This window comes from Falco biarmicus, chromosome 5 (genome assembly GCF_023638135.1).
Source record: "Falco biarmicus isolate bFalBia1 chromosome 5, bFalBia1.pri, whole genome shotgun sequence".
Taxonomy (NCBI): domain Eukaryota; kingdom Metazoa; phylum Chordata; class Aves; order Falconiformes; family Falconidae; genus Falco; species Falco biarmicus.
The window spans coordinates 76,155,319-76,173,358 of record NC_079292.1 but is presented as its reverse complement, the minus strand read 5'-3'; the positions used below and the strand labels follow the sequence as shown (position 1 = coordinate 76,173,358).

At 35.4% G+C, this 18,040-nt stretch overlaps 1 protein-coding gene across 6 annotated transcripts in view; it reads right to left on the bottom strand.

The window, feature by feature from the left end:
* The window catches only part of BMAL2 (basic helix-loop-helix ARNT like 2), a 37,349-nt gene that overhangs the window by 15,582 nt on the left and 3,727 nt on the right, over window positions 1-18,040 (bottom strand). For 2 of the 6 annotated variants that reach the window (XM_056339661.1, XM_056339664.1), the window contains exons 2-8: window positions 13,262-13,409; window positions 11,937-11,972; window positions 8,869-8,907; window positions 6,107-6,264; window positions 3,766-3,845; window positions 2,911-3,003; window positions 809-926 (exon numbers count right to left, since the gene is read on the bottom strand). In XM_056339661.1, coding sequence (XP_056195636.1) covers window positions 809-926; window positions 2,911-3,003; window positions 3,766-3,845; window positions 6,107-6,264; window positions 8,869-8,907; window positions 11,937-11,972; window positions 13,262-13,409 — 672 coding nt within the window. Of the gene's footprint in view, window positions 1-808; window positions 927-2,910; window positions 3,004-3,765; window positions 3,846-6,106; window positions 6,265-7,274; window positions 7,462-8,629; window positions 8,739-8,868; window positions 8,908-11,936; window positions 11,973-13,261; window positions 13,410-14,962; window positions 15,061-15,111; window positions 15,131-18,040 lie in introns of those variants that run through there. The other 4 variants (XM_056339663.1, XM_056339662.1, XM_056339666.1 and 1 more) reach the window with 4 other exon arrangements.

The window sequence follows — 18,040 nt, the reverse complement described above, 5'->3', positions numbered from 1 at the left end:
AATTCAGTAAAGCAGTTAAAAATTCAACAATAAAACTTCAGAATACAGGCCTTTTCTTAATTTTAGCTTCTCGTACATTCTCTTACTATCTAGCTGCCTAAATTTTGTCTTTACAATTAAAAATGGAAGAAGTCTAGTAACTTAAATAGGGCTAAGAAAATATGACTGTGTCACAGATTCCAAAATTAAGAACTAACAACCTATTTTTAAACCCTTCTTGATATTCTGAATGGTATTTTGATAAATTAAATATGCTTTATAAACCTTCAATGTCTATTTGGTACAAGGAAGAACTGCAAAGATGCTTACAAAAGCCAGCTATAAAATAGTCATTAGCTGCACAGTACATAATGCTTTCCATATTAGAAATAACTGTAAACAAAATAAGATCTGTTTAAATTAGGTTTGACACTTAGCATTTTCAGAGAAGACAGTGACTCTTGATATTGCAGTATTTTATCCCATGTTCGACTACATCAGGTCTTTTTGTATTGACAAGACCTATCAAATACAAGAAAAGAAAGTAGTATGCCTGGTAGGAAGAATGTCAGACCACATCTTGGTAAATGTTTAACAATGCAAATTTACTGAACACTTATTAAGTAAAATAAATTCTTTTCTGGGCTAGCTTTTAAATTCTAAGTGCATTCTAAGCAGCAGAAAAGCATTCAAATATGTTTGGTTCATAGAAACTATCCTGCAAGGTTGTAAATCCATGTGCATATGAACACATGAATACATCCTGCATAATAATTAATTTATTAACATCTCTTTTAAAAAAATCTGAGCACATTTGAATATGACTTACTTTTCCCATCTATGAGCTTCTCCCTAGGAGAGATATCCGAAGAAGAAAGTTGTTCCTTAACTTTCGCAACATCTTTTGGATGCAAGTAATCAAACAAACTTTGTCCAATTAGACTGGCCTATTAAAAAAAACCAAACAAAAAGCAAAAAACCAAAAGAAATAAGAAATTTTAGAACAGGACCCCACACATTACTTGTCTCAGAAAAACAATTTTCTACACCATTAAAGAAGTCAAATACCGCAGTTACTCTAAACAACAACATTTTGCTCCACATTTAAATTGCCATTGTTTAATATTTTAATAAAAACAGGGCAGTAAAACCATAATTTGTTACTTACCCTTTGAAAACCAGCAGACTTAGCTGGATATTAAAAACAGTTCTGTAAAACCAAACGTTTAATTTATGTACATAATATGATTCCTCATCCTACCAAAGAAGGTTATGCACAAACAACTCCACTCCCAGATATGGCAGGGTAAGGAAACCGGAAAAAACATTCATGCTGCCTAATGACTCTCAGCTCTAATGTGGCTGGACAAAATGGTACCCTTGAGCCAGGTGCCACCTGGAAGCTGGGGTCAGCTCACTTCAGCACTCCTCAGTAGGGAATATTTACAGGACTCTTTCCAGCTGGGATCCATTCAACCTGATGACTTTGCTGACGCAAAGTAACTGGTCTGCTGCACTACTGTAGGCAGCACTGATTTCTGTGAGAATTTGTTTCAAAAGAATTTGGCTGCTTTTGGTTTTTCCCTTGCTTACCTTCACCACAGCAGATCAAATCAATGGGTAGAAAGGAGCTCTGTTGACAAGCAGTATTCTAGATTCAAATTGCAACTCATTTTGGACCCACGACACTTGCTATGTGATCACTGCATACATAAAGGGGAGCACTTTTCCAATAAGCCAGTCAGAAATGGGTTTAATGAAAAGCTTCTAAGAAAGCAAGATGAACGTACAGCCTCTTTCATTTGTCCAGTCCCCATCTAACCCTAATGAAAAGGGAAAATAGCCACTGGGAAAGGCTAGCTACTACTAAGTAGCCTTGTCAAAATATATAGGTCTAACAAACAGATTAGGCTGCAGGATGGATCCATAACCTAGAATGATTCCCAAATAAGCTAATAAATTCATGGGTTGTCAGTCATGTTCTCTGAAGCTCTTTGGCTGGAACAGCAAAGGTTTCATGGGTTTGGAAGTAGGTATGTCTGATGTGAGAGACTCCAAAAGGTACTTTTTAGCCCCTGAGTAAATTCAGTGTAGGAAAAAAAAAAGTTTCATGCTTGTTCCCATAAAATTATTCATTTCACTTTAAAAAGATATATTTAAAAAAAAATAAATAAAATAAAAAAATTATAAAGCAGTCCAGATTGGTTACCCTTCCGTTTATGAAGAAAACGAACAGAACACAAATGGTTTCAAAGTTATAGAAGTAGACAGATGGAAGCACTAACTGTTTTGGCCTCTGTTTTTAGAACAGAAGTCATAGATACATGAATAAGTTGTTATGCCTTGATTATTTATGGTAATTGTCCATGATGTTAAATGTCAACTAATAGAAGGTGCTTATACTTTTTCTATTTCTCTTATTCTATGGGTTAAGCTAACTCGCTAACTCACACTATCTCAGTTTCCTTCAAGTTAAGAGTATATAACACAGATAGTTATTGTGGATGAGGTGTTACATAGTGCATCTGAGCATAAAGGCATTACCATGGAAAGCTTTTATTAACTTTCACTGCTGAACTACCAGTTTTCCCTGGCCCAACAAAAAAACCCAAACTCAAATCATTTCACTATTTAGAAGAAAATCTCTTGGAGATAGAAATTAGGATATCTTCAAATTACCCCTTCCTCTCAGACTAGCAGTTTTGTTAAGGATGATCAATTGACATCCAGGGCTATTACTCAGATCAGGAACACTGACTGTACTTGCAAATATTTTGTTCCACAATATTAAGCCTTACCTGAAAGGGATTAAATCAAAGAAGTTCCAAGAAATGATACACAAGGACTGTTTTTCAGTAACATTCAATAAAGTTTAAAATTTTCTAAGAAAATGCACATTGAAAGCAAACCAAGAAACTCAATTATAACCACCTGATCATAATTAAGTATTTTGCAAACTGATTCTGAGACAAACAGAATTTTTCCTCTGTTGCATCCAACCACAAATAGGAATCCATCTGCAGCCTGAAAATATAAAGATACTGTCTTTAAAACCATATAATATAGCATTTATATTGATGACTACAAGGAAGCACACTTTTTAACTTGTATTTTTTAAATTAAGTAAGTTATAAATCACACCAAAAAGCAATTAATACTGCAAGGACCAAATCAGACCTTCAGCTACAGACAGCTAAAATTTCTTAAACACAGCTTTGGGAAAAAAAAGAGATGGCTGGCTGAAAAAGAACTTAACTTGGGAGTCATCTTACAGACCTTAGCAAAATCTGTTATTACAACAAAAGAAAAAAAATAGTTGCAAATAAGAAAGGGTAAAGGGGTGTGGGTATATGATGAAGTGTGAAAACAAGACAAATTTTCTTTCAGGTATTATTTCTGCATCTTTTTCAAAGCACATCTTTAAAAGTTTAAAGTGAAAGAGAACAAACAACTGCAAGTTTATTGATGCATAATTAAAGGCATTCTCTATACTTGCATGTAGGCTTCAATATCAACGTAAGAAATTTTATGTATTAAATACACAGATTGTATAAAGATTTATTATCCCTTCAAGGGCTGCTCTCTGCCATGTTCACAAATCATTTTTGGTACCCCTTTATGAAAAAGCCTATATAGTGTACAGAATTTATAAACCAGTACTTACCAAGTACGTCAAAGCATGTGCTTGACAGAAAAGATGGGGAAGAAAGCACTCTCCAACAGAAAACCCAAGATAATGGCAAGCTTTAATAAGGACATCATTTACCTGAGTTTCCGTCCACTTACCCTAAGGATTAACTGTCGGAGCTCATCATCCTTTAAAAATGAAGGTTTATACCGGACTTCTGTATAAGAGCTAGTGGAACCTGGAAAATAGATTATTTGTACATGTCATGTCAGAAGTTATATTTTAAATTCACTTTTAACAAAGTTGTATTTTTGTATTTTATAACTTTTCTTTACAACCACAACAGCTGACTAAAAAAATATTTAAAATTCTAAATGTATTTTAAAAGCCCTCATAAACATATGCAGGCACACAACCAGTTTTTTCTTGCCTTTTACTTAGCATAAAACAAGGAAACTTCTGTCCAGATATCTTTAATGTACTGCTAGATAAATGGTATTATGAGAACTGAATTTTCTAGAAATGTTTCATAGGCCTATTTCAGAATCCTTAACATTTGCTGAATGTGAGTAATTCCAATGTTATCGTCTTTGGCATGAATAATGCTTCATTAACACTATTCATCCAACAATCCAAAAAATACTCTATTGCAGTTAAATTGAATGTCTCACTAAATGTAGTGAGACTGACTACTTTTACTGTCCTAGCACCTGTGGCAAGTACTCTAAAATAATTATTAGCCATTAAAACATTTCCTCAAAAAATACCTAGAAAAGTTGTGGTAGACAGCAGTTGAACTTTCCAGCAAATTTCAACATTCAATGTAATTCCACATAGTATCTTGTATTTTCTTAAAGCATTTGTTTTGAAGATACATATAACAACTGTGCTGCATGGAGTCCAGTTTTCACATCCCACTTAAAATATAAATATTTGAGCTGCAGATTTCTTGTAGATGCCTGTTCAAAGTGCAAGTGCAATTACTGCCCTGCTAACTTGTCATGTTATTTCTTTACACAAAATTCTCAGCCTGCTTGGGCCAGCAGGCCTCTAGAAAATCCTTCCAACCTAAATTGTTCTAGGATTCTATTATTGTCAAGTTAGTAGCGTAATTAGTTTCCTACGCTCCTTTGACTCAAGGCTAACTCAGTTCTTATTACATATGTTTACTCATAACCAATTTTTTTTGCAGTGCAGACAAGTCTTTGATCTTTGCTTTCAGTTTACCAAATTATTACTCTGAAACAGTGCTGCCAAAAAATCTGAAATCTTGTGCGCTGCTGATAGACTATGTGATACACAACTTGTATTTGGATATAATTTTCTTAAGGAAGGAAAAACAAAAAAATCCCCAAACCTAGCAATAGCAAAAGGAGAAGAAATAATATATCCTGGTTTGGGCCAGACACTAAACCATTCACTGAGATCCATGATTACTTTCACTTTGCTAGCTGACTAATAAAAACTTTTGATAACTTTTTCTTGGTAGTCTCTAACATTTCACGTGTTTAAGACTTTGATTACATTAAAGTCATCAACCATTCTGTTTAAGTATGTTTTGTCTTACAAAATTCCTTGACTACTGTTCTTGCAGGCACAAAAATAAGTTTGAAAGATGATTATGTCCAAACATATTTTTTTCTTTAGTGTTACACAACTGGGTTTGATTTTATGAAGTTATACTGTAAAAGACTTAAGCTATCACTGAAGTGAATTCTCCATGCTCCCTACCAGTGCAACTACTTAAATCAGTTTCTTTAGGTAAGCACTAGCATAGTTTCCCATTGTTGAGGATACTTTTTTCCTAATCTCACAATGGACAAAAAACTCATTGGAAGTATGTGGTATGTTATAAATGCCTTGGCCTTCAACTTAAAGCCTTCCCAAAATTTAGTTGGTGCTTTGTTTGGCTTTTTTGTCTGTTTTGGGGTTGTTTTTTTCTTTTTAATGGTCTTCTTCCACTATGCTGTAAATTTCAAGGTCAACAGATAAACATTAAATTCCAACACAAAGGTTGACGCAATCACAAATATGGGAAAAAACCAGGACTACGAAGACCATTTGCTTCTCTATTAGCAGTATAACTGCTGGCATCAGTACAGCACCACAGTTATTACTGTTACAGAAAGAATGATGTAATGTGGAGAGATCACAGAACATGTTTCATTTGAGAGTCTGAAAATAATGAAGACAGACTTGCTTGATCATTTTAATTTTTCAAAAGAAGCAAGGAGCCACTTGATTGCAAGGCATACCCTTATCAGACAGAAAATAATCAAGACACTGAAGGGTGGCTTGTTTTCTGCTATACTAAGCAAAAAGAAGAAATCAAGTTCTGGAAGCCACAAACAGCTAAATCTAAATGAAATATAGACTTGGAACTGAATTTAGCAAGGAAATGTAGAATAAATGACCCCTGATTTATTTAACATCAAAGAAAATACACAGTATAACTCCCAACAGAACAAGGACTTTCAGGATTAGTTTCCTAAAACCCACCTTTTAAAGATTTTAAGTGTTGCACAGCCATCCGTAACACTGTAAGCTTGTCTAGCTTTCGCGCCATGGGATTGCACTGAGGTATCATAGCAGACAATTCCTCTATCAAATTATTCATTTTGTCTCTTCTTCGTTTTTCTGTTTGACTGTGAGCCTCCCTAAGAAGAAAAAAATATTAAGATGTAGAACATATGATTTTCCCCATAATATTAATCAATACAATTTTGGGAATGGAACATACCTGAAGAAGTATTACTGTACTGAAATACTACTTGTATTTGACAACTGAATTGGATTAATTTGAACAAAGCAGGAATGGTCACAACAATGATGTGAAATATTGAGGAGGAAAATATCTCAGGCAACAACTTGATTATATGTGGCAGGAAGAACAGGCTATGAAGACTTAGAGAAATTAAATTCTTCTTGTGACGCTTGACGTCCAAGTGAACAACTTGACACCTTACTGTATACCAGAGAAATTTTAATGTCATTAGGAATCACTGGAAGGTATTTCTGCTCCCTGGCCCTATCTCTGCTTGGCCTGTGTAACTAGCACAGGGGTATTCAATCTGCTACCTTTTTTTTTTTTTTTTTTTTTTTTTTTTAAGAACAGAATGCTCCCTGCACTCACTATAGCATCTCTGAACTGTTTTATGCAAACACACAACAATCTGAGATGAGCAGTGTCTTCTTACTTCATTACCTCAGACTGAAGACAGACACAAACATAAGCACTTACTGATAGCACAGTAGAAGCAACATACAGTATGTGCCCATAAGAGATGTAGTGGAAACCAAAAGAAAAAGCTATGCCTCACATGTACATTCACCACAGGTATTCCAGAAAGCTTGCCCCTTCATTCACCTGATGCAATGGTAGAAAGGGTTTCATCCTCAGTGCATACCTTGTGTCTCAGGTTTCATCTCTTGGTAAGCCTCTGTCCCAGAGCACAACCACTGAATGAGAGCTTCTCTTCTTGGGGGTTTTCATCAGAAAACCCCTTCTAAGGCACATAACAGTGCACATCGCAAATATATTTGTATTTCCAGTCACCTTTTGCTTTAATTTTTTTGTGGAATATGTTAGCTTTTCTAGTTGATCTCCTCCCCTCTAACATCCTCCAGCAGATTGAGAAAAGTTTAATTTATTCTATTCCTTCCTTACCTAGAAGACAAGCTAGCCACTCAATTAAAACAAATATTTTCCTTTCTGATTGAGACCAAACACAGTGGTAGTTAACCAAACTGAGGGACAACAGGTTTTGGTTAACTGATCTCCAACACTCTTCCACTTCAGCGTACTGTAACAGATGGTGTTAAAGGTAATAAAGGTGTAATAAAGTACACCTGGCCTGTTGAGAAAGAATAAAGTTGAGTTTTAAATAGTAGTTTATTATTTCCCCCCAAAATAAATCCCTTCTCCACACAAATAATTATGGGTCATTCATCCAAGCAATTAGCTTTTTTTCTCTCTAAAGCCTTTTTAAAAATTTAATTTTATCAGTTATTCTCAGCTCTACAGGTTCACCTTTCCTTCAAGTCAGGCAGAAACAATCAATTAATATCTTGTGTATGCTCCTTGAACTGTGAACCTCATGAAGGCAGATACAAACATTTGGGAAAACAGAACAATCTTCCACATCTCTAAAAGTCAGTAAGAAATTATAGAAACCTGAACACATGGATGCAGAAGTTCAGGTGATGACTGGATAAATCAGAAGCCTTCTGTTACATTACCCAGCTACAAAGGGGAAGGAAGAAAAGCAAGTTCCCCAGTAAGTGTGAGAAAAGAACCACTGGAGGGAGATTAACTGTCAAGCAAACCTTCAAATAGTCATCTAATTATTCTTTTCCTCCAACTAATGAACCAAAACTTAAGGAAGAAAATTAACAATACAATATGAAAGTTAAAGCAATGTACAAAATAGAATCTTGATAGCAATCTGAGATAGTAAAGTAGAATCAATTTTGGAGTAAAACCTGTAAATATGCTTTGGAACACTTTCTTCAGTTTTATTTAAATTACAGGAACACTTGATAATGATCAGTTAGCATGCTGTATAAATAATGCTTTTAACAACAAAGTGGCTTATGTATTTCTGCTTTGACATCTCTGCTCCCATGACAAATGAAAGACACATTTTTAAAACAATACAAAACAAGTCTATTTTTACTAAGTGGCTTGTCTATAGTTTAAAATACTTGTTTGGATGAATCATGACTGCAATCATTCACACAGTATTTAAATTCTTACAAGTGCTTTATTTGAATTTCAATTTGGATTCAGGAAAGTTGTGAATTCAAAGTGCAATGGCAAACCTTGAATAATTCCCTATACAAAGCTTCTTCCAGAACAAGAATTCTTTGTCATGGTTTAGCTGAACCCATTTTCATGTGGGATAAATTTTTAGTACCTCCAAGTGTAGACAAATCTAGAAAAAACAATTCTGAAATTCATACAGATTGAGGATCAGCTCCTCCCTTCACATATGACTTGAGCATACTGCATTTAATTCTCACCTTGAAAATTTTAACCTCAGGGTTTTGCTAAACCATCTGAAATATTCTGCAACACAACTTTCATTAAAATCAGTAGAAAATAAAATCCTCAATGAGGCTCTAAAAATTCCTATACATTCGGGAGGGAAAGAAAAAAAATTACTGTTAAATATTTGACAGTTTTAATGAATGTTACTCACTTTTACTATTGTAAATCCCAGCATTTACTAGCAAGATGTACTTTTATTGTAAATTAGTACCTGAAATCTTTTATTTTAACGTGTTCTTCATCTTCACTCCTAGAGAAAACAAGATATAAAATTTTACATTGCATATTTAATACTAGGCACTTCTATTCCTCCCATGAATTCAAGAAGATATAGAAAATGCTACAAACTTACCATGGCTTTAACAAAAGCAACCGATAAAAATTCATGAAACAAAACCTACCTAGCAAGTGATACATAATAGAAAGAGACCAAAACATAGGTTCCAATATTCACAGTTATGCAAACATATTAAGGGGATATTTCAAAATTACAGGGCTATTTTTATTCTGGAGAAAACAACATTAATGGAACATTCAAGTAACTTAAGTATAGGCTTGATTTTATCTAGAATTTTGCAAGAGATCATCTATTCATGTTTTTATTTCCAAAATATTATTGTCAAATGATGAAAAAAGCAACCCTAGCCTAGACTGGGCCTAAAATACAAGACAATTATAGGGCTTATATCACAGTAATACTTTGCAGCAGGAAAATATGAAGGATTATTCAAACAAGAGAAGATAAAAAATCATTGCCCCAAGATCACTGTATTCTTCACCACCAGCTATTAAGAATTTCAGAATGTGGCCTAATAGTTATCTAATCAATCCAGTATGAGCGATTTGGTACTCGCAGAGAGGCAGTTCCCATACAAATACTGGCTATTATTTTCTTCAAAAGAAAAACTGATACAAATATTTTTAATCTTTCTACAACAGTTCTTCAACTTTTAATTCAGCAGTGGAAACATCCTAAGCTTTGTCTAACTCTGAATTCCATTCCAGAGGAGAGACCTGCTAGCCTATGAGCATTTTAGAAGAAGCAGATGTTGAATCAGAATCAGTCAGCAGTTGTCTCCTGTGAGGAAACAGAAGTAGGAAGTAGAAGGACAGTTGAAGATTACGGCTTTAGGAAAGACTGCAAAAGCTGCTTCCACCTATAACTAAGTGCTGACCCCAGCAAGGATCCAGCAGCCAGAGCAAAGTTAACACACAGATCAGAGATCCAGCTCTTCAACCTGGGATTTCACTGGAACACAAGAATTTTCTAGGCAGTCTGATAAACCCAAAGACAGGAGGTAGGCTGGGCTCACAAGACCCTAGGGCTTTTCTTCAGTGAAACTGTTTTAGATTTAGATGAGCTGGCAATAACTAATATTTTTCCTTTATTTTAAAATAAACTTTTATCAGGAATGTGCATATACTTTGAACTCCAACAGAAGTTACACTGTCTGACCCTAAGAGCAGTAGCAGTAAGGAGAAGCCAGACCAACTGCAATGCAGCACACAGCCTGTTAACTAATTCTCCTTCTCCCTCAGAAGCCCTACTTGGGGAAGAAACTAGAACAAATTTGCTGCCCAGGCAATCAGTCACAGCCTTCAAAGGACTTATATAGCCTCTGTCCTAACAGCTGTGTTGTTACTGATATAAATAGCTAGATTAAAACTACCTTGACTATGTGAATATAAGATGAAATTCTGCTTCATGGCTATAACGTAATATAATATATACTTAAAATAATATAATACTTAATTGGTATTAGAAAGAACAGAACCTGTATTAATCAGGGGAAAAAAAAGGAATACCAGCTTTTCTTCTATTTTCCTCAATTAATATATTATACATAGTTCCCCATTTCTTCTAAAATGGAAGCAGAGGTTTTAAAGACAGAGGAGAATTATTTTTAGTTACACTTTTCCATCATGAGCACCATGGAAAAAAATCCACAAAGAAACAATTTTTCCCCAAAGATTTTCACACAATCCCACAAGCCATGTACCAAACACTGACTACCCTGCAGAAAGGGATCTGGGGGTCCTGGCTGTCAGCAGGCTCAGCATGACTCAGCAGCATGTCCTGGCAGCCAAGGTGGTAAACCACATCTGGAGCGCAAAGACAGCATAACCAGCTGGTCAGAGGTGATTACCCCGCTGTATTCAGTGTTGGTGCAGCCTCTCCTTGAATACCGCATGCAATTCTAGGCCCCACTATTTAAGCAGGATGTGAAGGTCCTTGAATGCATCCAGAAGAGAGCAGCAAAGCTGGTGAAAGGGCTGGAAAGATTGTCCTATGTGGAGCGGCTAAGGACTCTAGGTTTGTCTAGGCTGGAGAAAAGGATGCTGAGGTGACCTCATTGCTCTACAGCTTCCTGGGGAAGCGAAGCAGAGAGGGAGGTGCTGATCTCTTCTCCCTGGTAATCCAGTGAGACAGGACATATGGGAATGGTTCAAAGCTGCGGCGGGGGAGGACATTAGGAAGCATCACTTTATCGAGAAGGTGGTCTAACACTGGAACAGGATTCATAGAGAGGTGGCCAAAGCCGCAAGACTGTCAGTGCTTGGATAACGCCCTTAGCGACACGCTTTAAGTTTTGGTCAGCCCTGAAGTGGTCAGGCAGTTGGACTAGATGATTACTCTAGGTGCCTTCCAACTGAAATATTCTATTTTATATAAAAAGAACACTGCACAGCTACATATAAACAAATACGTTGTCCAGGTAAGGTATCCTGGTGCAGAAAAGAAATCACATTAAAGTGATCATCCAATTAATAACTATGCCATCACATCTATACAAAACAGGTTTACTTATGCTGCACAGCCAATCTTAACTCTGGTTTGCCACCTTGTAATAGCATTCTTTTAACATAGTTGTGGTAGCTCTATTTTAAAAAGCACCTGGCAACATTAAAAACAAAAAATGTTTACAGGTACCAGTCAGAGAAAAGTAGGAGACCTTCACTGCCCTAGTCTTCTCATTTAACTGTTGCTCTTCATTCACTCCCATTCTTACCTTAAATTCAGTACTAACGAGTCTGGTAAAGTCGTAAGCAAAGGGGAGTGTATTCTTAGAAAGCAGTATCAGAAAACCTTAACATTGGATAACATTGGATTTGCCTATCCATCCTGTTAAATTAGCTACGTTTATCACCTTGTGCTGTACAAAGACCGGCACTTAAAGCATTCCTTAAGGCAAACCACACAGCTCATCTAGCCAAACAGGAAAATGCAACATACTGATAGCACCGAAAACAGAAATGGATTCATTTATAAATAAATACCTTTTCTGAGCATCACCATCAGCTTCAACTGCATCCCTGCAGAAACAGGTAACAAAGTAAGCAAAGTATAGTTTGAAGCACAAAAAGATGACTTGATATACCCAATGAAAAAAAGTCACCAAACAATTTTAGCGGAAGCCCCACTTGGTTCGTTATTTTCAGCAAGATCATTAGGTTTTAGAAACTAAGGACTAGTTCTTATAGAACAATACTTTTGCAATTAGTGTTTCAACTTGGACATAATTTTTTTTAAAAAACAAAAGTTTCACGAAATCAGAGAAAGATCCAAACTTCATGGAAACATTATTCATGAACCAGCACTTTTACTGAACAGATAAAAATCAACAAGTGCTACTGAAAAAGACTGGAGAATTTATTTTTTCAGAAGTGAATGTATTTCTGGAGTTTTCTGTGATCTACAAGATAACACTTGAATCTCCAAGTTGACAATTATATCAACATCCACAGTGTAGCTACATTCTGTACATCAATGGACTATATATGGAAGAAGCAGTGATTACAGAGAATTGCTTTAATAATCACAAATACATGCAAATTTCCTACCTCCTCCTCCTCTTTGAAACATAGATTTACCATGCTAGTTCGGAGATATTTGTAATGCACTAGATGTGCACGCTGAGTTGTGTCCCTTACTTCTGGATGATTAATAGAGGTTTGAATAGATCACTTTTAACAAATCTTTTTTTCTATGTAAATGATTATTTGGTTAACTGGCATCTGTTTAGCAGTTATAAAACAGGAGAAAACAGTTAACAGTGTGATCTCAGTAGTCAAGTATGACCCACTTAAAAAGACTGAGCGCTACTGTAGGACAGTCCTCATTTTTAGGTCACAGGTCTGTCTGGACATTTAGTGAATGGCTACCCTGGTCACTGAAGAAGCAGTTCTGATTCCACAGTTCTAGATCAAAGGGCTTAACTAGTAATCTTGTTTCACACTTTAGGTGATATTCTAGTGTGTACTTGTGAGATTCCAAACAACTCATCATCTTGCTGCAAAGAGAACTTGCCTTTACTAGCAGACAAAGAAGGAAAAAAAAATAGGACTGAAATCTCAGCATTAGAGACACATTATCCAGACACTTCAGGCCAGGAAATGGCATTATAGAATCCTACCTGTATCCCTTGGATTTAAGGATTATTTTTCTATTTTTAATAACTCAGGACTGTCAAAGAATGCATTTGGAAGAAATTGTAATAAATAAAGGAAAGATAATTAGACAGTTTATGCAATCAGATACTGCATAAAAAATAGATGAATGTCTCAAATTTATGTTGAGATACATACAGAATTGATTTACTTACTGGTTATCAGAATCACTTCCTTTGCGCTTCCTTGGAATCTCAGCTGCAGAAGCATTGAAAGAAGCAATGGCAGCAGGCTTAGTTATCGGATTCATGAGGCTGGGGACTCCAGAAGCAACGCACGTCTTTCCATCTACTGTGAAATTATCTATGAATGATGAAAAAGCAGCTCAGTGCCCAATAAGAGCTATACCATCATCTATGCACTCTGATTTTCATTTGAAAAAAAAAAAAAAAATTGCCCATGGGTGGCTTCTACGCCTCTGACACAAAAAACATAAAGGTTGTACTGCTGCAACCTAAATACGGAAAAGAGTACATTGTCTTCCCACCGTTCTGCAACAATCTTATCAACCCAATCAACACACCAATGCAATATAAAATACATTTATTCTCCTCCTTACACAACCTTAGCGAACTATACTTAAAACCCCCAGCACCTCAAACATCCTGTTGCAAAATCACAAGATGTGGCATTAGTTAGCAGATCAAAACACTATGACTAACATGAGATTAAACTTAAATATATAGCGAACTATGCTTTTTAAACAAGCTGGACATCCAAACCCCAAAAGTTTGCCATAACTATGTTTCTGACATAAAAATATACCATTATACATAACATCAGTCATGTAAGTCAGATGAGTCTTGAAAGCTTGTCACGTTCTACCTCAAAGTTCCCTTCACAATTCTCTCAATAAAAACTGCTTTGTTTCTGGAGGGACAGAAAAGAAGTCACAAGCCAAAATAATCCTAGCAACCTACCAGGAAAAGAAAACAGTCTCAAGGAATCTAAGCACTATTACACTTTTATTCTACCTCCATGCAAAGTTATCACAAAGAATCATCCAGCTGACATTTAGGTAAAGAATCAGAATTAACTGTTTCAGCAAATGTGCAGGCACTCCTTTAGGCTTAATGTATTAATGAGGAAAGTATCCTATGTGATACATCTAGAAACAATAAAGAATTAACTCCACCAAGGGACAGATGGGGGATTGAGAGAGGTCATTTCAAGAAGCGCACATCTACTTTCAGCAGGAGGCAAAACCCAAGATGAGTACTTTCAAAATCTGTAGGAAGAAAAACTGGATACTTTATCGTGAGCTTGCTTTTTTTTTTTAGCATCTATGCTGTCTGTAAATGACAGGTAAAAATGTGTAAAAAGAACGATACACAGTGTATGTTTTTTTCCTCTTAAGTGTAAGCACATCTAACACCAGAAAAATTCCTTCTAGGTTCTCATTTTCTGCTAGAATACGAATCTGGAGTGTTAAACAAAAATAGGCTAATACTTGAACAACAGCTTGTCTGGCCTTCCACTAATCCTCTCCCTACCAAGTCAGACTACACAGTCAGCCCCTGTTTTATTTTAGAAAGCTCTTTAACTCATTAAGTCGTGCAGGAAGTTAAAAAAAAAAAAAAAAGGAAACTCAATCAATAAATACTTGATAAGTAAATAACAGCCTTTGGGTATCTACAACAGAAAGAAAATTTGGTTACCTCAAATACATAACATATTCAAGTTAGGGATATTAAAAAAAACACATTAAAAGAAATGACATCACTATAACTACAAAGGCACAAATGGTAGATAATTTGAAATATTTTTATGATTAATCGTCACTTCATAATAGTCTCATTTTATATTTCTACTATAAATTCAGGCAATTATATATTAAAAAAAATGTAACTACCCACCTCAACAATTCCAAGGGAACTCTTTCTTTATAAAGAGTAGTTTTAATTCACTTAGGTCATAGCAGCCTACAGTTACTAGATTCAACTATTGAAGTATAATCACGCTTCATGAATAAGCATGAAAAAGTACTTACTAAACAGAAACCTACATGTATAAAAGACAAGAATGCCTTCAGCACAACAGATCCCTTCGTCCTGGAACAAAGCAGGACAGAACAGACCCACTGACCTAAATACTCCATTGCACACAGATGGCCAGCCTGCTTTCTAAACTACTTTGCTTTAAAGAAACAAAATGAAATGCATCATTTACAGCTTTTCAAATTTATACTTCATATTATCAAAGTAACTACTATTTTTTCTTCACACTCAAGGCAAATTCTAAATACTTTATTGTCATCCTCTACATTTCCCAACAACACCCTCTTCTTTCCTTAACTGAGAAAACCAGAACTGTTTAGACTACCAGCAACAATGACCTATTAAGAACTTCTACACTAAAATTCTTAGGTGATAAACTGAATCCCAAATACTACCACTGTGACAAACTAAATGCCATGTTATATACCATCTAACTAAATGCCAATAAAATAGCGAACTGATCCTAGACAAAAATATAAAGAAACTGTATTGATCCCTGACATGTACAGCATGCAGTCTATATTGATTCTCAAAACCCCCCAAACCAAAACCCAAAAACAACGTCAAAGAAAACAAATTGAGAAATTAATTTAAAGCTTCAGAACTACCAAATATAGTAGAAAAGTAATTATCTGGAATTTAACAGAGAAGACCTACCACTCACTGAACAAGAAGCAGACAGAAACAGCTCATAAAGCAAAGTCAGCTTTGAGAAGTCAGTAAGTGTGGTTTAAAATTATCCCTTAAGGTTTTATAATAGCTATCAATATGATAGCAGGTGATTCCAAGGTGCTTACTCTCTCCCCCAAGAGAGTCTTAACCTCATGTAGTCTGTGATGAAAGACTTCTTTACTTCTTCAGCTATGCCACTTCAGAAGAGCTGAATAAAGGATTTAAAAATCTTTGGGTTCACACAGAGAATGAGCTAGAATGCACCCCAATAACCAGGGTGTGCTTCTATGATAGGAAAAAAGCTGGATTCTTACCTTCCATTTGTGCACCTCGCTGAATTTCTTATATTTTTAATTTCTGTGAACAGTTTCAAACCATTAACATCAAAACCAAACACCCCTAAGAAGCCAAACTAAACGTTTACCAATTTCACAGCATTCTTGCTTCATGAAAAATACTATCCAGAAAGACCATTCTGTATTACAAGTTTATTTTCCTGGAAAACTGAAATCATCAGTCAAATTTTAAACTACTAGAAACATTTTAATTCAACCAGAGATATTTTTGTTTACCACCCCAAAGGCTATTACTTACACTAGTCTGATTTGCAAGTCAAAAAACCTGCCATTTCTCAGTTGGAACTTAAAAAGAAAATATTCCTGTTCATTTCAAAATTTTGCTAATACCCTGGCACACTGATAACCAAATTTTAATGATAAGTGAATGGTTCTTCATATATATATATGTCTATTTATGATCTATGTTTGGCTCTCAGTGTAAAGCACATATGCTTACCTATATTACAAGTCTGAAGTATTTTAAAAGCATTTTACACACATCAGGACAGATGAAAGTAACACTGCAAAAAACTCCATGTAATCATTCTTTCTGCAAAAAAGCCAAGACCATCCAAACATTGGAAGCACACTGTACGAAAAACGCCCTGGTAAGTGTATCAGAAATAACAAAAAAAAAAATAATTAAGACTAACTTTAGTGTATTTCATAATCAGGCAAACAAAGCATTTAAGGGATGGTTATCAATATATACAGTTCTTATCACATCAACATACAAAATCATACCCTACTGAACTACAACCTCTCTTGTTTTTCTACAAGAAAAGAGCAAAATTAAAAAATTACAATCCCCAAGGGAGTTGGCGAGGAAGTGAAGAACTGCAAATAAGCCACATGAAACCACAGTTTAGGAGTGGGATATGAAGTAAAGACATATGAAATCAACCACATTCCTGTGTTCAGCAAAGGTTCTACATAAATCACATGCAATGCATTGAGAAGCAAGGCTTGGGAGGCAACATTTTTCCAGTTACTGACAATAATATTTTCTAAACACATGCCACATTCCTGAGCTGTTTTTTCCACTAACAGTTTTAAGGTCTTCAGTGCCTAAACAAACAAGATATATTAGAAAAGGCGTATGGCCAAACTCCACCAGCCATAAAAGGTGAGACTCATCTGAACAAATAAAGATGTCCACATCTGAACTAGCCATTCTAGTCCATCTTGGAGGGAAGAAGACATTTCTAGGGTGATTCATCTCTACCTAAAATAGATTTCTACAGTTGGCTAGATGAAATACAACATTTCTAGGGTGATTCATCTCAATCTAAAATAGATTCCTACAGTTGGTTAGATGAAATACAGTCCAAGAGTGCCTACCTCTATTCAGTAATTACACAGAGACCAAAGTAACTAGCTCAGACTTGGGTATCTACTCTGTAAATATCTAGAGATAATTGAGATGAATCCCACCCATGGTGGCTATAGAACTATCAAGAAATTCTTAAAATACAACAGCCACAGAGAGCACCTGTTTGTGTCATTTGCAACAAGTTTAAGCTCAAGACAGTCTCTCAAAATTATTGCCTTAATTATGCATTACAACCTCATGATCCACTCACCCCACTATGAAAGGTTAGCTTTTCTGGCTAGGTTTACCCCTCACAGACTTTGCTAAAATATTACTTTAATATTAAAAGTTAATTTGACTTTTCAGAATCATCAAATCATGCAAGATACACATAAGCACTCCAAAAAATCAGCAGAAAAGTACAAGTCATGTAAGCATTAATAAGTTAATAAAAAAGCTGTCTGTCAGCCCCTCAGTTTAGCCAGCTTAAACAAGAACATCTAAATCCATCTATCAGGATATTACAGTAAAATACACTTGAAATAAAATGTCGATGAATAAGTACATTTACAAAACTTATGGGTAGCACTTTTCAAAGTCCGTGAATAAATGTAC